This window comes from Equus przewalskii, chromosome 1 (genome assembly GCF_037783145.1).
Source record: "Equus przewalskii isolate Varuska chromosome 1, EquPr2, whole genome shotgun sequence".
Taxonomy (NCBI): Eukaryota; Metazoa; Chordata; class Mammalia; order Perissodactyla; family Equidae; genus Equus; species Equus przewalskii.
The window spans coordinates 75,147,564-75,169,170 of NC_091831.1; the positions used below are offsets into that span (position 1 = coordinate 75,147,564).

Genomic DNA, 21,607 nt, shown 5'->3' on the forward strand with positions numbered 1-21,607 from the left:
ACTGATACAAAAATTAGCTTTCATCTTTCAAAGAACGAATGTAAAAGCTGACATAATACCTTAATTTAATCTTGTTTTGTAATTTTATCTTACTCTGATAAGCCTAAAAAAGTCTCTTCCTCCTGCAATAAGAAAGAATTAACCGAATTCCCTAGTCTATGGTAGGAATGGAGCTAACGATTTGGCAGGAATGGGTGAGTATATCCTTCACAGACATGAAAAGTGGGTTCTTAGTCTATTCAGACACCAGAGGAAATGTAATCAATTCTTATGACCAATTCCAGAAGCCTTGGAACAGCCAAGCTGAAGTCACATCTCTCTCTGAAGTCTAGTTTACATTGAAAGGCTACCATCAAGCAAGAAAACTGACAATCAGAAACGGTTGGGACTTTGAACATAGGAAAACAGAAAACCAGTGCATGAGTTGACAGATGAATGGGACAACTGACAAAGTTAAATGAGTGACGGAGCAAGACATAAATTCCCTTGAATAAAAATGTTGTACAACCTTGGCAATGTCAGGCTCAGACGCAATGAAGTTGCAAAATCTGGTCATTGCACTTGGACCATCTAGCATGCCATCATCCATGTTGATATCCAACACCTGGGCTCCCATTTCCACCTGCACTTTGGCAATACTCAGTGCTTCCTGAGGAAAGAACGCAAGAGGAGGCAGTATTAGGAGGTGACTCAAGAGAAGGCTAACAAAAGTCATCCTGTACCATCTCCAGCAGTCCTTTCAAATTATTCTAGACTAACGAGCCAGCCTGCCAGACTCTGAGCCTGCTCTTCTCCTATCAACAGCACAGATTAACCTTTCTTAAACATCTCTTCCATCACATTATTTTGCCACTCAGAAGCCACCAAGCCTCTGTTTTTCTACCATAAAGAACCCAAACTCCTTAGCCTGGTGTTCAAGGCTTTCCTGTGACCTTGCCCCATCTTCTTACATAACTGGACTTCACACTCCTCCCCGACTGGTACCCTTCACCCAGCCAAGTCTGTTTCCACCTCTGTGTCACGGATAATGTTGCCCCCTCTGCTTGGAATACAATACTGTTCCCCTCTGTCTTGTTTAAGATCCAGCTTAAGTAACTAACTCCTCCAAGAAAAGTCCTTAGAGAAATCATCCAAAACTTATGTAATTCTTTAGTTTGCCAAAACACACAAAGCATTCATTGTTGCCTGTTGACAGGAAGTACATGAAAAGAAATGTGAGTTAAACAAATTGTGGCAGATTTTTATACTGGAAGGCTCTTCAAATCCTTTAATATACTTTTAGACACTGTAAACCTCCACGAACAGAATAGAATATGCAGCATTTCTCACTTATGACCATTTAAGGAATATCTTGCAGGATCAGTGGTCCAGAGAACTCACTTTGGGAAACACTGCTTATTCCACAACGATCTGATGCCTCTAAACTTCTCTAACGATTATAAGCATTATCACGTGACATGGTTTATTACATCACCATTTCCTCATGATTTCATGAGTATTAGCTTATTCCTCAAAATAGATTTTAAGTGTTTGGAAATCTAGAAAGGTCTTACGTATCTCCCAATCTCCTTTGAACAATGCTGGGCAAAATATTCATATTCAATAATGCTTTCTAACTGATAGAGTAGAGACTATTTTGTTTGAGTCATCACCATACACTTCACAGTGTAATAAAATAAGAAGAGAGAAAATCAACAGTAGAGTCTGATGTTGTCCTAATTTTTTCTTAGCCCAAGAAAACCAAATAGAAATTTCTAGCAATCATTGTCACAGAACAGGCATGAAACTCTTTGCCACAAAGAAAGACCATTCCTAATGACACAAGGTTACACAGAGAAAAGGATCACAAAATTCAGCAAATCGAAAAATGTTTTTCAGTATCAGCAATGTGTTAAATGATGTAAAGAATAAAAACAAGTATAAGTAACAATCCTGTTCTTGAAGGGCTTACATCTAGTTGGGGGCCCATGACATAGCCATATAAAAAAACTAACTGTGCTACCATATAATGCGTGAGTCAAATGTCACAGCCGTCTAAACAGCAGGGAAAGGCAAGGTCTCTGTGGACTGAAATGGAGAAAGCTACGTGAGGGGGAGAGTCTCCAGTTGGCCCCTGCGGGATGGAATGGAGGAAGCAGAGAGGAGGCAGGCCAACCTGAAAAGCGCTAGCGCAGTGACTGGAATATAATAAGACCTTATTAAACGAGAGATTATTACTCCCACCATTTGCTTCTTCCTAAAAAGCCCTCTGCTCTCAGTACCAAATCTATAAATCTGAGAGGTGAAAGGGACACCACAAATGGGTGTAAGAATCAAAACACACACACAAACGTTGCCAGCTGAAGAACACTGTACAACTATGAAGGGCCATTGGGATTTCAGAAGGGAACAAACGTGAACAAAGGCGCAGAGGCAGAGACAAGCCTCCTGGAATGCTGTGATGAGATCAGGATGGGGAGGCAGTCTGGAGCCTCAGTGCAGAAGGCTGAATGACGGCCTAAGGAGTTTGGCTTTTATCCTAGATGCAAAAACAACACACCGTGAAAGCTTCTGAACTCAGGAGGACCGTGACAGAAGCACATGGCAGCAGTGAGCACCAGCAGGAATGAAGGGAAGAGGACTGCCAGGAACTGCCAGGAACCAGGTAAGCAGGCCCTAGTAATGCGCCACAGGGCTGCCTCTGAGGGTTGCCATGGGGTAGTCATCAACAAGTCGATAAATGGTGATAAATGGGCCCTTCCTTTATGACTAAAACTAAGTCTGCTTTGATACTGGTTTCCGGAAGATCTATTTCCTAAAGGTTGCAAAACCTTAAAGTGAAAGAAGTTTGATAATAAAATAAATCATTAAAGCCCGGACCAAATTCCTCCACTTTTTCCCCCTTGAAGAAGATTAGTCCCGAGCTAACATCTATGCCAATCTTCCTCTATTTCCTATGTGGGTCACCACCACAGCATGGCTGATAAGTGGTGTAGGTCTGCCCCCAGAATCAAACCCACAAACCCAGGCCACCAAAGCAGAGCACGCTGAACTAAATCACTAGGCCACAGGGCTGGCCCCAAATTCCTCCATTTTTAACTTCTATCTGCATAAGAAAAAGAAAATCTATCCAGATGTTTAGGGTAAGCTCTATTTGAATTAAATTTTGCTCATCCAGAGTGACTGAGCTTAAAACTACTATGGCTAAACTATTATGTAAATTTTTCAAGGCAGGAACTCACTCTTTCTTTTGCATTTGCTTGTTTATTTTCCTCTACAGCTACAGAATCAATAATACCACATCAGTCAGTGTTTGATGGGGTCATGAGGAACTGAACAGGAATTTTCTTGGCTTTCCCACTCCATAGAAGGATTTGTGAGAAGCCAAAATGAAGAGTGTTCTGAAATTTTTTCACTTATTTCACAATTAATAGAAATAGCTGGAACTAGGATCCCTCCCATCTCTTCCCACTTCATACCCCGAATGCAGTACTTTTTGACAAATATTGACAACAGCATCTTCAATTTTTCAAAGCCTCATCCTCCCACCAGCTGAGCCTGCTGCAAACCACGTTACCGTTCTTCTCACACTTCCCAGCGGCTCTGCTAATAACACTATCAAAAGCAGAGCTGTTTTATTTACATACTGTCTAGCCAAAAACATGGCAGATGCCTCAAGGGTCCTATTAAGATGCTCACTTCATAGTTTCCTGCCATGATGAGTTTAGCAAACTTCCTGGATCCTGCCACGTTACAGCGCTCTCCAATGTTAACAAAGTTGGTGTACGGTCCAATCCTGAAGGGCTCTAGACCTTAAAAGAAGCATTTTGAAAAACTTCTGAAAATGCATATGGTGACATTAGACAAAAAGAGAACAAACGTTTTCATGAGAAAGAAAAGAAGTTTCTGCGCCACAGCCCATCTGACTAGACAGGAGATCCAGTGTGAAAACAGGACCATATCCTTCTCCCCAAGGGATATTTAAACATAAAAAAGGCTGTATGTTGCAGCAACATTTCCAACCAGAACTTTCAAAAGAAGAAATATCTCAGGGTTTTAAATTTCCAATTTCTCTAAAGAGCTGAATCATACCAGCTCTGAGAGAAAAGGAAAAATTATCATCAAATCCCTATTTATTTAACCAAGAGTCTGGGGAAAAGCCATGAAGTTAGAATCGAAAGGATTGCTGTTCACTCGGACATCAACCTGAAGCCAGATGGCACGAGCTTCCTTAACCCCACCAATGGTGTGTTTAGAGCTTTACCACAACTCTTGGATCCAGAGGGCAAGAACCCATAACCAGCAAGGCCAAATGGGGTCTAGAGGGAGGAGCCAGGCTGAGCCCCGGGAGACAGGAGCTACCATGCAGGTCCACCACGCCTGAGCTGACTCTGGGCAAGTCACTTGGGCTTTTTGCACCTCTTCCTTTATTTGCCAAGGGATAAGAACATCTCCCCTGCTACAGGCCAATTTAGGAGCAAATACCAGCTAATAAATGTGGATACATTACACTTATGTAAAAAGCAACATGCAGTGTAAAATATCATGACAGGAAGGCCTGTAACTGTTTTTGTTTTATTCATTATATTTAAAACATTAGGAAAAGGAGTCTTGCTGGATGCTTACAGGTAGGCTCTGAAGACAGCCAGCCTCCGGCTCAAAGCCCTGCCAAGCCATCTCAGTGAACAACCCCGGCCAACTTCACTCAGAGCCTCTGACCTTATAAAACAGAGATAGTGAGAGTACCTGCCTCATCCTGATATTGTAAAAGTGACACTAGATAACAGTGATAAGCACAAAATTAGCACCAGCAATCATAGCTGTTGTTAGTAAAAGAAAATGGCTTTTGAATCCTTTGCCAAAGCATTGGTTGGGTAAGAAACAGATATGAGGGAGAGGAAAATACTGAATGTAAGACGGTAATTATAACACTATTCCTGGCTGTTGGTTCACTGACCGGGAGGACTACTGCTTCCCAGTGTGGGCTTATGATTTCCCTTCCCATTGGTATGATCCTCAGGGCTTTCCCCCTCCATGCTAGGCTGAGGGTGTCCTGATACTTAGTCAGACCCTGGGGGTCTGCAGGGCAGGCAACCCGGGAGGTGAACATTTAAATGCTGGAGAGATCTTGTGTCATCACATGAAAAGCATTTCACACAAAGCGCTTCTGATCTTTTACGAATGTAAAGTATCTGAAATAAAAACTACATTTTTCTAAGTTTGCAATTTATAAAAGAACAACTTAAAAGAGTGTGTTTGATGTCATTCTTTTGAAATCTGATTGAAGGTGATTCTTTTTTCCTTTTTTTTGGTGAGGAAGATTAGCCCTGAGGCAACATCTGTGGCCAATCTTCCTCTATTTTGTATGTGGTTCACCACCTCAGCATGGTTGACGAGTAGTGTAGGTTGAACCAGGTTGCTGAAGTGGAATGTGCCGAACTTAACCACTATGCCATGGGGCTGGCCCCAGATTGAAGGTGATTTGTAAAGCAAATTAGAAATAGGACATGAAATTCAAATTGGGAAAAAAGGATTTTTTTTTTTTTACACATAAATTCTTTAAAACAATCACATCTAGGGGGCTGGCCCCATGGCCAAGTGGTTGGGTTCGCGCACTCCATTGCAGGCAGCCCAGTGTTTCGTTAGTTCAAGTCCTGGGCACGGACATGGCACTGCTCATCAAATGATGCTGAGGCAGCGTCCCGCATGCCACAACTGGAGGGACCCACAGCAGAGAATATACAACTGTGTACTGGGGGGCTTTGGGGAGAGAAGGGAAAAAGAATAAAATCTTCAAAAAAAAAAAAAATCAGATCTAAATGTTTCTCTTCTTGTTTCAATTTTGGCACACGTTGATCATTTTAACTGTTAGCCCTTGGCTGAAGTCAATTACAGCTTTAAGATCTAAGGATGAAATAAACCATCCTACCACACCTCTCTCTGAAAAGGGGAGGCTGCCTCCCTCACAGGACTGTTGAGAACCAAACACAACTCTTGGTAAAACTTTAAATGCAGAGCAAATGTAAGATAGCAACATTAATATTTTAGAAGCAACAAAATTTTCTAAGAAGCTGCCGCCATTACAAAACACTGAGCTGTGGCAGTTTGGAATTTTTAATAACTAGTAGCAAATCTGACAATTAAAACTGTTAGGCTGTGGCTGAGAGAATGTTTTCAAAGCAGTGCACAACGGCCATGGGACCACGTGAGTTCCAATTCTAACCAAGGGCACCACCTGGGCTTTATTCACATTTCCCCAGAAGTTAACACCTTCCCACTCCCACCCCTAGAAAAACAAAAGTTTCTTCACTGGAATTCATTTAAGTGCCAAGAAAAATATGTATTCTTCTTTGCCCTAATAAACAAGTTGCTTGGCACAAACATCACTACCACTCAGAATAAACATACTAAATTAATCCATCTACAAATGGTCTCTGAAATCCAAAAACCATGTCTTTATGACTTACCAGACAGTAACATATGCCCTTCAAAAACAGTGGCAGGTGGAACTCTAGGCTTATATTTTTTCACAGCTTCAGCAATTTCCCTGAGTTAAGAGAAGACACTATATCCATTAATTCACAATAAGATAAATTTAATTAAACTAATTTCAAGCTATGAAATTAAGTCTATTTAACATAATTATGCACATAATTATATACCTAGTTCCAAATGTGCAGCAACAATTACGCCCTTTAGTTTTCTCAGAAATGCAGAAAATGAGTCTATAAAGTTTAACTTTTCTGTATCTGTAGAGTGCACTGACTGTACCAGTTTCTGCACTAAGAGATGTGAACCTAGAGATACGTGATGGTTTGCGCAAATGCAAACAGCCTTTCTCAAACCCATACACGTCCTCTGCTCCATCAAATCCACACATGAAATATGTCCTTGCTTCTTACTCAGTAGTTTAGAAGGGAAAAAGCCTTCATCACTGAGAAGGAGCAAACAGGAGAGGCGGTGCCAGGAGTGGAGGAATAAACCCTTTAGGCCTGTCTCTTCCGAGCATAGGGTTCACACAGCAGGGAAGGAACAGAGTATTAAATCACTAAAACTCCAAAATAATTACTCCTAAAAATTTGCTTTAATTATTCATACCTTTTTAACCTTACCAGATTAAATGAACTGTCTTTCAGCAACCTTGAAAAATTTGGCTACTTCACTAAATTTATCAGGGTGAGTACGAACTGCTCATTCTATTGCCCCCAAAATTAGTGTGCAGGGGTCAAAGTAAAAGCAGCAAATATAGACAGATAGACACACAGACAGACAGACAGACACACACACCTTTTTAAACAACTCCCCTTTTTAAAAAGGACATAATCTTAAAAACAGAGATCCAAAGATAAACTGTACTCAACTATGGATAGCTTTCAGATAGTATTTAAAAGATGTGTAAAAAATTACACAGACTCTTAACACAGTCTATCACAGAAGTCAACAAAAGCAGTGAAATATTAGGTAATTCAGTACAGTGAACATATTACACGCACAAAAACAGACACAGAACATTGAGACGACTGGCTCAAAATACGATCATCAGTCACTCTAGGGAAAAAAAAAAACATACAAACAGTCCTAAACCTCTGTTCCATTCCACTGAATTCCAATCCTCTTATAAGTCACAAAACTGCAAGGACTTCAACACACACCTCGCCATGCTCTTGTGTCACACTCCCTTCCTTCATATACTCATTCAACAACGTGGACTAAGCAATGACTGTGTGCCAGGCAAGGTGAAGAGACTTCTCTTGACCTCAAGGTGCTTGCTGTCTTATTGTCTATTCCTTCTGTGAGAGAATCTAATGGACGCATGTATTTGCCAACGAGAAATAGGAGCTGGCCCTCCTTGAGCACTGGAGTATTCGTATTTAAGGGTAGGACATTGTGATAGCTGAGATTTGCTTTATAATAGTCTAAGCAAAAAAGAAGTTGGAGAATAGACAAAGTAAGAACAGCAAAATGCCGAAAATTATGGAAGCTGTGTGATAGGCACATGAGGGTTCATTTTACTATTTTTCTACTTTTATTTTTAGAGTTTTTCACAATATAAAGGCATCTTAGTTTGCTAGGGCTGCCATGATATACCACAGACTGGGCAGCTTAAACAGCAGCAATTTATTTCTCAAAGTTCTGGAGGCTGGAAGTCTGACATCAGGGTGCTGGCAGGGCTGGTTTCCTCTAAGGTCTGTCTCTCGGGCCTGCAGACGGCCATCTTCTCCCTGTGTCCTCACACGTCCCTTCCTCTGTGTGTGACTGTGTCCTATTCTCCTCTTGTAAGAGCACCAGTCAGACTGGATCAGGGTCCACTCACATGGCCTCATTTTACCTTAATCACCTCTGTAAAGGTCCTGTCACCAAATATAGTCACAGTCAGAGGAACAGGGTGTTAGGACTTCAACGTCTGAACTGGGGGAAGGAGAACACAATTCATCCCATAACAAAAGGTAAAACATTTAGCAGCGATTAGTACCTGATATGATCTGGTGTCGTACCACAGCATCCACCAACTATATTGACCAAGCCATCCGCAGCAAAGTCCTGCATTTAGAAAAAGACAAAGTTTCAGAGAGTTCATCTGAATTCTAAACTGACCACTACCAATTCAGCAGAAAAAAAGATCTACATTTCCTGAATAACTAATTTTAAAATAAAAAGAGAGCTAAACATACTTAACTCTAGGTATAAAGCTTTCACATGCCCTAGATGTAAGGTTGAAAGCAGAGAACAGTTCAAATACTATGAAATCCTTTACACCATTTAAAATGCAATGAGATACTTATTTGCCTATCTGATCATAATAAAGATTTTTTTACCCAGATGCTGAGCTAAATTAACACAAGCTGGATAGTGCATTTTCAAATAATACACGAAGTGAGTACCAGTTTTTAAATTTAAATTAATTAAAATTCTGAAAGAATTAAAAATTCAGTTCTTCAGTCACAATAGCCACATTTCAAGTGCTCCAACAAGCACATGTGGCAGTGGCTACATGTTGGACAGTGTGGGTCTAGAGTTTAACCATAGACTAGTTAGTGAAAGACAATAACTGAGAGAGGAAGTCAAGGAACTAAGAAGTCAGTATTAGAAAGATCATCTGCTAGATAAGGTAGTGAAATCGTAAGAACTAAGTCAGAAATCATCTAGGAGAGAAAGTCAGTGAGCCAGAAGCCAAAAATTCAAGGAATGAGGAAAGGAGATCCAGGGGTTAGTAATAAGGAGGGGTAGTGGGTAGTATGGTCTCATGGGATTCGAAGATGGGAGGTTTATGGGAGAGGAGGCGTATGGCGACAATGGAGAGCAAGGAGGACATCTAGTCTGCCCAGCAGTTTGGGGTGTGGGGGGAACCACCGCTTGGGAGGACTGCAGAGAACAGCCGTATTCAATCAGTTTTGGCTGGATCTCAGTGGGAATTCTCCAACAGCCACGAGTGCCAACTGGGAAGAAGGATGCTGACAGCTAGCCTCTCCCTCTGCTTCCACCATCTCAATTCAGAGGAGCTAAGCTTTTATTTGTTATATATACACTGGGATCTCTTTAGGAGAAAATTCTGCTTCTAAATATTCTAAATCTAAAATTCCATTTCTCTAACTCTTAAAAACCAAGTGAAAGAGGATTCTTGACCTTCAGGTGCATGGCCATCATGTGCGGAGTTTCATCATAGTCACCAAAGGTATTGGGAAGACCTAAAAAAGTAATATTTCAACCATTACTGGAAACTACCTTAACAAATAGACACAATATTTGTAAAGGCTTTAGGTTTCAAAGTTAGAAACTTTTGTATTTATAATTAAATGGTGATTACTTGCAAAAACTGAATAATACATATACATATATTTTGTGAGGAAGATTGGCCCTGAGCTAACATCTATGCCAATCTTCCTCTATTTTACGTGGGATGCCTCCACAGCATGGCTTGCAAGCAGTGCTAGGTCCATACCTGGGATCCGAACCAGCGAACCCCAGGCCACCAAAGCAGAGTATGCAAACTCAACCACTACGCCACCAGGCCAGCCCCCCAATAATAATTCTTAATATTAAACATAGTAAATACAGAGATATCACACCAAAAAAAAAAAAAAAAAGAGTCACAGAGAAAAATGAACGTACTATCTCTTTTCCATTTGAAAGAAAAGAGTCACTACTATATGGGACAGAATTCCCCCAGCCCGACTCCCTTCCCATAAGGAAAATTCATTCTTGTTACCTAGCTGCTTGGAGGGGAGGGTGGGGTTAGGGGAGTACTACATATCCTGTGAACTACTGAGCACCTGACAAGCAATTAAAAACAAGTAAAACACAACTAGTCTCCTTTCAAATAAATTTTTCTAAGTAAGACTTTAGCATCTAATTATCCAATTTCCTATTTTACTTCTTATCCCCTTCCAGTTATCTCACTCCTAGTGGGAAATAAAATTTATTGTGCGATAAAATATATATATTTGGAGAAAAAAGGCTGGAAAATATTTAGTCCTAAGTAGCTAAGCAGTGCTCAAAAACATTCACCAGGAAATCTGGTTAACCCAAACTAGATAACCAATATTTAATTGGATGGTCTGAGAATTGTCTGTAAACATCTTAGGAATTTTTATACACAGTAAACCAGAAGTCCTAACTTTTAGAAAGGAAAAAGGCAACACCACACAAGGTTCTTCAACTGCTCCTTTGTTAATATAGTGGAATGCAGAAGAAGGTTCCCTCTCCTCTTCTTTGTACTTGTATCTCTTTGGCCATGTCCACATGGTGAGCACCATCACCAAAGGCCAGGCTCTGGTCAGTTATGTGACTAGGCTTCACTCCCCAAAGTTTTGTCCAATTCCGAAGCTTTCAGGCTGAGCCAAACTGTTTCTTCAAGTCTAGAGGGGAAACAGTGATCTAGACCCAAATACTCTTCATTTAGAAAATTCCTATTGAATGTCAACTATATACCAAGACCTACAAAACAAACCCTTTTAATCAAGATCTGTTACTCTATCTACCCATGTCCTGTGTATTTGGATTTCCCCGTGTGCAACTCCCTTAAAACACATACCTGCATTGGGATAACATAGGACATAGGCTGTTGTACATTTCCCAATTGTTTCAATGAAAGGTCTCATTTCAGCTGCACCCAGAGCACAATTTAGTCCAATGCTGGAAAAACAAAAAGGATGTATTAGAAGCATCATCTTTTATTCATAATAGTTATGAAGATAAAAAGTTATGATGAAGAAATAGATCTAAAACCAAGCAGATAACAAATCTACGATTCAAAGCATCTTTATTCAGCTACAGTCAAAGCCACATCACTGAAGTCCCCTATAGCACTGAGTATTTCTGCCCATGCCTCCAACCTCAGATGATCTTACAGCTAAAGGACCCTGCCTATGGATGTGACTCCTTACATAAGTTCACAGTTTGGATAAATGGTATACTGTGAAACAGAAATGCCTCCAAACTACCACTGCTAATAAACATCTGACTTGAAAACAAAACTTAAGAGAAAGAAAAAGGAAAATCTTGGAGGTAGAAGGAACATTAATGGTATGGAAACCACTTTGGGAGTCTAGAAGATCAAGACTTAGTCCTGCAAAGAAAACAGTTCAGAGATTACCAGGGGAAGGGGGGTAGGGGGTGGGCACAGGGGGTGAAGGGGAGCACTTATGTGGTGACAGTCAAGAAATAATGTACAACCGAAATCTCACATTGACATAAACTATTATGAACGCAATAAAAAAGAAAAAAAAAAAAAAAGACTTAGTCCTGGCTCCATAAATGACTTGCAAGATGCCCTTAGACTTAGAATTTGTCCTCGTATAAATTAAGCTAGCTTCTTCATAAATTAAGCAGTAAGACCAAGGGGCTCTCTGTTTTACAAATGAAACTTGCTGTGGACTCAAATAAAACAGATCAAAGCAGAGCTGCTCTAAGTGAAGTTACAGTGGAAAGCCTGAAACCCTTCCAATACTGCTCTCAGTGGGGGCCCCTGAGGCCTTCAGGAATCAGGGATTAACCACGAAGCTACTGGACTAAGTGATCTTTCACTTTTTCATATTCCACTTTTTTTCTTTTACTATGATTCCTAAGTGCAATGCAGTATACTAGATTAGATCTTAAAAGAGAAAAAGGATGTGGAAAAATGTGAAATCTGAGTATTGTCTGGAGTTTAGTTAACAGCAATATACTCTTAGTTTTGACAAAAGCACCACAGTTAAGTAAGATGTTAACATTAATGACAACTAGATGAAGAGTACATGGGAATTCTCTGTAGTATCTTTGCAACTCCTCTGTAAATCTGAAATTATTTCAAAATAAAAAGCTTATTTAACAAACACATACCCAACACTCATTCATGATAAAAACTCTCAGCAAACTAGAAATAGAGGGGAACTTCCTCAACTTGATAAAGAACATCCACAAAAAATCTATAGCTAAATCATATTTAACTATGTAAAACTAGATGCTTTCCCCCTAAGATGGGGAACAAAGCAAGGAAGTCCTCTTTCATCTCTTACTCAACATCATACTGGAAGTCCTGGCTAATACAGTAAGAGAAGAAGGAAAATAAAAGGCTGACAGATTGTAAAGGAAGAAATAAAACTGCCCTTGTTCACAGATAGTAAGATTGTATATATAGAAAATCCCAAAGACTCAACTGAAAAACTCTTGGAATCAAATAAGCAATTATACCAAGCTTGCAAAATACAAGGTTAACATACAAAAGTCAACTATCTACCCATGTGTCATTGAGCAACTGAAGTTTGAAATTAAAAACACATCATTGGGGCTTGCCCAGTGGCACAGCAGTTAAGTTTGTGCACTCTGCTTCGGCTGCCCAAGGTTCACAGGTTCGGATCCCAGGCGCGGACCTATGCACCACTTATCAAGCCATGCTGTGGCAGGCATCCCACAAATAAAATAGAAGAAAATGGGCACGGATGTTAGTTCAGAGCCAATCTTCCTCAGCAAAGAGAGAAGTGGTGGCAGATGTGAGCTCAGGGCTGATCTTCCTCAGGGGGGAAAACAACACATCTTTTACATTAGTGCCAAAACAAATGAAATATTTGGGTATAACTCTAACAAAATACATACAAGAGCTATGTAAGGAAAACTACAAAACTCAGATGAAAGAAATCAAAGCAGACCTAAATAACTGGAGAGATATTCCTTACTCATGAATAGGAAGACTCAATATTGTTAAGATGTCAATTCTTCCCAATTTTATACATATTCACACAATCCCAATTAAAACTCCAGCAAGTTACTTTGTGGTTATTGACAAACTGATGCTGAAGTTTATATGGAAAGGCGAATTATCCAACTTTAAGACTCACTAAAAAGCTAAAGTAATCAACAGTATTGATGAAAGAAGAGACAAACAGATCAACTGAACAGAATAGAGAGTTTAGAAATAGAACCACAAAAATATAGTCAACTGATCTTTGACAAAGAAACAAAGGCAATCCAATGGAGAAAGGATTTTCTTTTCAACAAATGGCATTAGAACAACTGGATGTCCCTATTAGAAAAAATTAATATAGACACAGATCTTACACCTTTTATAAAAATTAACTCAAAATGGATCATAGACCTAAATGTAAATTGCAAAACTATTAAAGATATAAATACATATAAATATATAAATAACACAGGAGAAAACCTAGGTGACATAGGTTTGGCAATGAGTTTTTAGATACAACATCAAAAGTAAGATCTATGAAAGAAGAAATTGATAAGCTGGACTTTACTAAAATTAAAAACTTCTACTCAATGAAAGACACTGTTAAGAGCATGAGAAGACAATCCACAGACTGGGAGAAAACATTTCCAAAACATCTATCTGATGAAGGACTGGTATCTAAAATATAGATTCTTAAAACTCAACAATAAGGGCCTGCCCGGTGGCACAGTGGTTAAATTCGCACGTTCCGCTTCGGCAGCCCAGGGTTTGCCGGTTGGGATCCTGGGTGCAGACATGGCACTGCTTGGCAAAAGCCACACTGTGGTAGGCATCCCACATATAAAGTAGAGGAAGATGGGCATGGATGTTAGCTCAGGGCTGATCTTCCTCAAAAAAAAAAAAAACTCAACAATAAGAAATAATCCAACCAAAAAAATGAGCAAAAGATCTGAAGAGATATTCAACAAAGAAGATACACAGATGGTGAGTAAGTATATGAAAAGATGCTCCACATGGTATGTCATTAGAGAATTGACAATTAAAACAATGAGATACCATTTTCCACCTATTAGAACAGCCAAATCCAAAACACTGACAGCCCCAACGCTGGTGAGGATGTGGAGCAACAGGAACTCTTAGTTGGTGCTGTTAGGAAACCAAAACGGCACAGCCACTTTGGAAGACAGTTCGGAAGTTTCTTAGAGAGCTAAACATAGTCTTACCATGCAATCCATCAACGACACTTCTAAGTACTTCCCCAATGAGTTGAAAGCTTATGTCCAGACAAAAAGCCACATATGAATGTTTATAACCTTATTCATAATTGTCAAAACTTGGAAGCAACCAAGATGTCTTTCAATAGGAGAATGGATAAACAAACTGTGGTACATTCAGACAAGGGGATATTATTCAGTGATAAAAAGAAATGAGCTATCAAGATGTGAAAAGACACGGATAAGCCTTAAGTGCAAGTGAAAGAAGCAAATCTGAAAAGGCTGCATACTCTATGATTCCAACTATATGACATTCTAGAAAAGGTAAAACTATAAGAGAGTGAAAAGATCAGTTGCCAGCAGGCAGAGAAAAAGAACGAACAGGTGGGACACAGGGATTTACAGGGCAGTGAGACTATTCTGTATAATATTGTAATGGTGGATACACGGCATTATGCATTTGTCCAACCCAGAGCATGTACACCACGAAGAGTGAACCTTTTGGTGGACTTTGGGTGATTGTGTGTCACTGCAGATTCATCATTAATTGTAAAAAATGTACCGCTCTGGTGAGAGAGATTGATAATGCGGGAAATTGGTGAGGGGTAGGCAGGGGTACATGGGAACTCTCTGTACTTTGCACTCAATTTTCCTGTGAACCTAAAACTGCTCTAAAAATAAGTCTATTAAAAAAAACCCACAGAGAATGTTCACTCAACACAAAGAGTAAACCCTCATATAAACTATGGACTTCAGTTAATAATAATATATTAACATTGGTTCATATTGTAACAAATGTACCACACCAACGTACGATGTTAGTAATAGAAGAAACTGGGAGGTCGGGAATATTTGTGAACTCTGTACTTTACGCTCAATTTTTCTGTGAACCTGAAACTGATATAAAACAAACATAATTCTGTGACCTCTGGTGCCTGACGGAGCCAGAGCTCAGTTAAGATTGCTAGGTCCTATGCATGGCTAACTTACAACCCTTGAATAGACCCATTTAGTTTCACCATTTACCAGCCCCACTTGGAACAATCTCTTAATCTACCTTTTTTTTTTTAACTTCTGCTACTGTCATTGAGACTCAACACCAGGTAATAAACTGAAATTTTTTAACATCATCACATTATCATTAGGAAGGATCCTAGAGCATTTCTAACTTTAGTTCCAATCCTAACTCATCTCTTCAATAGCTAGGTGACTTCAGTTCCTCATTTGCTGAAGAAGATAATTCCCAGTCAGCTCTCAGGTTATGGTAAATTTCAAATGAAATATGATATATAAAATGTTTCATGAACTATACAGTTCTTATATTGCTATTTGCTCATTCTGATACATCCATCCTGCCTTTGCTTAGCAAATTCTGACACGTTTTAAAACTAGCTCAAACGTCACCTTCTCTACAAAGCTGTCCTTGAATCTCACAAGGACACCATCACTCCATCCTACGTACTGCCAGATTTTTGTTCATACTTCTGTATAACACTTTATATTTTAACTTATTGTATATTTCTCCTAGCACAGACCATTTCATATATGCCTGTATTCCGGGGCACAGAGTAGGATTTCAATAAATGCTTAATGAATTAATAATAATAATATAAAGGTTCTGTTCCATTGTTCTTTGTTAACACAGGTACAGTTTGTGACAAACACAAATCAGCAAGCAACAGTTTCTTACATATTCACTTTTTACATACTGTTTGTTTATACAAATAATTTTTAATTATCTTTTTTTTTTAAGCAGACTCCTCTATGCTGAGATCAATCCTCAGTACTATACTAGGAAGAAAACTAGGTAGGCACTACTCAGAGTTCTAAACCTAGAACAATATAAATAAGATCTGATAAAACGCTCCAATTCCTGGGCTGCCTTCTATCTGTCCCTTCAGCCCATAAGATTCATAACAAAATGGAGACCAAATATAGTCTCTCTGTGAATGGGCTATAGCTGAATGCTGAAGACTTAGAAAGGATCATAGGAAAACAATTTAAAAAAATTAATCACTGAGCAGATCAAAAATCAGAATTAACTGCACGTTTGCTTAAGGAACAGAAAAATAAACTTCTGAACCTCAATAAAATCTCATCGTTGGGTTGCTGCAGGTGAGGCAGGTGTGGCGAGCACGTCCTCTCAGGGCACCCTTTGAGAACTCTCACAAACTAAAGACGAGAGGACACTTGGGGCAATGTAGAGTTTTATCTAATATCTAGGGCTTCCAACCAGAAAACAAATGAAGACTTAGTAAAAGGAGGTGGGGAAGAGAGAAAGAAAAGGAAAGAAGGAATGCTCGACATGCTTGAGGAAAGACAAAAAAATCTAAAAACAAACTGGATAAAGTTTGTCTTCAGAGACCCCTATACTTTCCTATCTGTAGATTTTCTGTTATATGTATACTGCCTCCCTACTTTGTGCCAAGGACTCTGTTAAGCACTAGAGTAATACAGATGATTAAGAGATTGCTCTGGAAAAACTCACAAGCTGTTAAGGAGCCAATCACAACCCAGTTCAATACAGTTATTTTCTTAATTATCAGGCCCAATCAACAGCATCACAATGCACTCTAAATTAAGAACAGCTTTTAAGAAATCACACTACCACATTAATCCCACTGTCAGATACACTCTGAAACTAGAAATATTAAAATTTGGGAAAAAATCATTAATTGATAAAATGTGGTAAAACACAATGATTAAGAGCATGCTTCTATCCCTACACCCACTATTGACTTGATCTTAGGCAACTAACTCTGAGGCTAAGCTCCCTTCTCATTAAAATTGAGGACAGGAACAGCAGTATCTACCTCAAGACATTGTTGCCAGAATTAAAAGAAATAACTCACATTAATCTCTTAGAGCCAAGCCTGGCATACAGCCAACTCTCAATGAATGTCTATTACTATTATTTTTATTTTTATGTCAAAGGCTGTAACAAAAGTCAGCAGAGTGCTCTGAGAAGAACATCAACCTCGACTGGTGAGAGAGGGAAGGTTCCCTGGAGAGGACTCTAGGAGCCGGGGGGTTGGGGGAGAGTGTGTCTATGTGTTTGTGTGTGCGCACATACGCGCACACACCTGTGAGGATTAGGTGGTAGGCACAGCTTCCAGGCAGAAGAAATAGTACGTTTATGGAGAAGCACAGGAGAAAAACAGTATATACTCCTGCAGCTTCCATTTCATTCATGGTATGCAATTTAAAGCATTTTGATAAGAAAAATAGGGAGATATTTTTAAATAGAAGGTAAAAGCTACATGAAAGATAAAAATCTGAGCTTTAGAATTCCCATCTTAGTCCAAACTAGACTGCTTCTGGTTGCTCCATAAGTGGGGAGTGAAAAAACTTTGCAAAGCATTGTCCTAAAAATGGGAGTGCTGATAACAGTTTTAAAGCATTATTACTGAACCATGCACGGTCTTAAACTGTAAGGGGGACACTTACAGACAAAAAGGCAAATATCTGGCTGGCCCCAAAGGAATGAGAACTCTCCTAGTCACTCAAATTCATGCATTTAGGCAGTGAGTGGTCTTCTGACGCCCTTAGGGAAAAGTCTGAATGTACTTCGAGGAAAGCCAACACCCCACGCAACTGGAGTGGTGGAAATATGCAGAAGCAAACTCTTCCAGGTCACATTCTTGTAGCCATCAGAAAAGATCCCCCCAAAAGTTATGGAGTCAAGGAAACAAGGATCACTCACCAGAGTGGGTCTGCATGGGACACACTGATGACAAATGCCTCTCCTGTCTGTCCAGAAAGAGTCCGCCCGCTTTTATCAACAATAGTCCCTGAAATCTGAATTAACAAGTCAACTCAGTCAATAATATAGATTCAGATTAAGAACACAGTCACAAAGACCAAATACAATGAGCAAGCTGACTTTCTTTGCTCTTTTACAAGGAAGAAAACTGTAGAACTCAAAGGCAGCACTTTTTATAATGGTCAGAATAGACAAATGCAAAGTGACTGGGGGAAGAGTTGGTGAGCCACAGAAACAAAGAAAAGAGAAAGTCACTGAGGCAAAAGCAATGACAGAAAAGCTCTAGAACTCACACAGCCAGTCCCACTGGAGAAGCTTTCCCACCGATTCCTCAGGTATCCTGGCCTCCTGCTGTTAAACATCTGAGTCTTCTAATACCCCTTGTTTTGACTACCTTACTCTCACCAAGGAATCTTAGAACTCTCCTGTGGGTCTCCCTATTGAGTTAATAAATGGAGTCTAGTGTCTTCAGTGTTGGGTACTCCACAGTCAGCATGCAAGGCCATCCCTCCTTGGGCCTAAGGAGAGTGAGCCTTTGGCTTCAGGGGACCAATTCAGCCAGGCTTCTTTGGAATAGTCTGCCTTCCACCAACCACCTCTAGATTCACTTTCTTTGTATTTCCAGAGACAGGAGTGCCATTAGTCTAAAGGTGGTGGTAGGAGGGAGGTGAAGAGAGGAAGTTAAAGTAGGTGGTTCCTAAACGAGACTATCAATAGTTCTAGTAAGCAAGGAAAACAAAAACCCTACCCTCAAAATGACAATAGAAAACAAAGTTCATCATGCAAACATTTTAGAACTTACAAAGATAGGCCGAGGAGCATACTTCTCTTCAAAAAGATTTTGGATTGCAAACAAGGCTGCCTGTAGGGAAAAAAAGAAGAATACTTTTGTTTCTGAGAGTCTGTGTCCAAGGTCAGTCTAACTGGCTGATCAGAATGTTCCCTTTTGCAAGACCTCTTCAGATAAGATACACATAGTGTTCTCTGGGGAAAAGAAACGTCCTCCCTATAACGCACAACCCAGCTCCCCTTTCTCAAGTATAACACTGTACATATGAAAACAGAAAAATGCTGACTCAAAGTTCACCTACGAACTAACATTTCCTCAGAGGAGCAGCTGAAGAGCTCCTCTTTCTTCTTTCTCTCAATCAAGATAAATAAGAATGCCTCTGCCTTCCACATCCTCATATACACATGGTAGGTATATGAACCAACAGTGTGTGTCGCTGCAAAAGAGTGTGAGCCTAGAATGGGCTGCAAAGGTATAAATCCCATGTGACTCTGTACTGTCCATGTTTTATTAAGTTCCAAGAAACATATCTTGTCTTTCTTTTTATCATTATATTTCTTGGTTCTAAGATGTGCATATTTTCATACATAATTAATTTTCTGAAATCAGAATGCAACCTTTAATTAACGTGTATCTTCACTGTGATGGTGAGGGATTTTTCCCATGGAAAGTTATTAAATCAACAATATCAGAATTTCTTCTGATGTTGGCCCTAAAGATCTTATGGAAAATAAACGTCAGAATAGCCAGGAAGGTTCTGGAAAGGCTGCATGGATAATGAAAAGCCAACCAGTAACTCAGACATTTTAATTATAATCCTATGATAAATAACAGGACAGTAGTGTGACATCAGCAGAGAGATGACTGGAATAGATCAGATCTGGATGAACTCTTGAATTTAGGATGATATGACATTCCACATGATTCCTGTCATTGGGAAATAACAGAATGTTTAACAGATGGCATTAAGAAAACTAGGTAACCTTAGAGAAAAACAGCAGTTAGGTCTCTACCCAGATCCCTACCCTATTCCTCACACCAAACTAATTCCAGATGCATCATGAGGGAAACCAGTCTAACTATACTCAAAAGAATGTTATGTTACACATACTAAGCTTAAAAACTGAACTAACAAAAGCCATCCTTAATGCTTCACTCCCTGCTGTAATAGCTCCCTTATTTCTAATCTAAACAATACTGTGACTCTTCTCAGATGTGTATCCGGATCTCATTTCAGACATATTCCTTATACGTTTGTTACTGCTCTTAGGTTCAAAATGTATACCTGAGTTGTATTTCAAATTATAACTTGTTTACTGAAGATTCACAAAGCAATTTCTGGTGAAGTATATAAAAGAGAACCATAAAAGTGATGTATTAAGAATGAGATGGGATAGTCATCCAGGTTCTGGCTGGTAGCCACTGCCCTCACACTTTGTGCATGCAAGTATTTCAGTGAATAAAAAAAAAAAAGGTTCCAAAAATTCTGACTTTGTAGTCTTATTTCCACAACATTTAAACAATTAAAGCTTTGATGAAACTGTCAAGTACTAGGGGATAAAGGAGACTATTTTTTCTCATTATCTTGGAATGGGGAGTGCCCTTGTAAATATAACTCCCTTCCTCCCAGAAAAATAGAATCTGTAAATTCAACCGTACAAAATTTAAATTCTCATGCACCATTAAAAAATGAAAACAAATAAACAAAAAACACTGCAACAACAGCACCATCACCACCACATATAAAGTCAAAAGTCAAAATAACAAACTGGAGGACAATATTTACTACACATCCCTGACAAGGGCCTGGTTTCCTCAGTAAAAGATTTAATAAAAAAGACCAAAAATCCAATAGGAAAAAAGGCACAAGACACAAATCACAGAAGAGGAAATATAAATGGTTGTAGAACTAAAAGAAGACGCCCAATTTCATTTCTAGTCACAAAAATATAAATTAAAACCACAGAGAGGTAGCATTTTTAACCTATCAGATTGGAAAAGATCAAAAAGTTTAATAACACATGGTGTTAGAGAGGGTGGGGTGAAACCAGCAGTACTGTGCACTGCTTGCTGAGTGGATATAAATGAGTGCAATCTCAAAGGAGAGCAATTTGACACTAAAGATCAAAATTAACAATGCACATACCCTTTGACCTAGCAATTTCACCTGAAAAATTTATCCTTAGATACAGTGTGCAAAAACATACGTATAAAGGATATTTACTTTCCACTCCATACACTTCTGTACCTTGGTACGTATGTAAGGAACATAAACACACACACACATAGGCTCATGCACGCTTATATCTGCACAGAACCCCTCTCAGGAGCCCCACTGGTAACAGCAGTTGGGAAGGGAGGTGGATACCCAGAGATTGGAGATGGAAGGGTACTTACTTTTCACTCCATACATTTATGTATCTTTTAAATTTAGAATCACGCATGTATTTACTACTTATGCATATATGCACACACAGTAGCTATATATGAAAATATTTACTTTTATAATTTAAAAAAAGCCATTTTTTAAAAGTTAAAAAAATAACCTTTTGAAGTTTTTCCTCATTCTATGGACCTCAGTTAAAAATATTCAAGAATAAAATAGAGGAATTTTATTTAACTTTGATAATGGCCATCATTGTCTTCTCACAATATTAGGGCATTCACCACAGCCCCCATCCCAGCCCTGTCCCTTTTTTTCC

At 39.2% G+C, this 21,607-nt stretch overlaps 1 protein-coding gene across 4 annotated transcripts in view; it reads right to left on the bottom strand.

The window, feature by feature from the left end:
- MTR (5-methyltetrahydrofolate-homocysteine methyltransferase) overlaps positions 1 to 21,607 on the bottom strand; it is a 102,977-nt gene that overhangs the window by 62,214 nt on the left and 19,156 nt on the right. For 3 of the 4 annotated variants that reach the window (XM_008528903.2, XM_008528904.2, XM_070568226.1), the window contains exons 7-14: positions 18,918 to 18,977; positions 18,056 to 18,150; positions 11,012 to 11,112; positions 9,604 to 9,665; positions 8,453 to 8,520; positions 6,447 to 6,526; positions 3,679 to 3,791; positions 509 to 649 (exon numbers count right to left, since the gene is read on the bottom strand). In XM_008528903.2, the coding sequence (XP_008527125.1) occupies positions 509 to 649; positions 3,679 to 3,791; positions 6,447 to 6,526; positions 8,453 to 8,520; positions 9,604 to 9,665; positions 11,012 to 11,112; positions 18,056 to 18,150; positions 18,918 to 18,977 (720 nt within the window). The remainder of the gene's footprint in view (positions 1 to 508; positions 650 to 3,678; positions 3,792 to 6,446; positions 6,527 to 8,452; positions 8,521 to 9,603; positions 9,666 to 11,011; positions 11,113 to 18,055; positions 18,151 to 18,917; positions 18,978 to 21,607) is intronic. The other variant, XM_070568234.1, reaches the window with a different exon arrangement.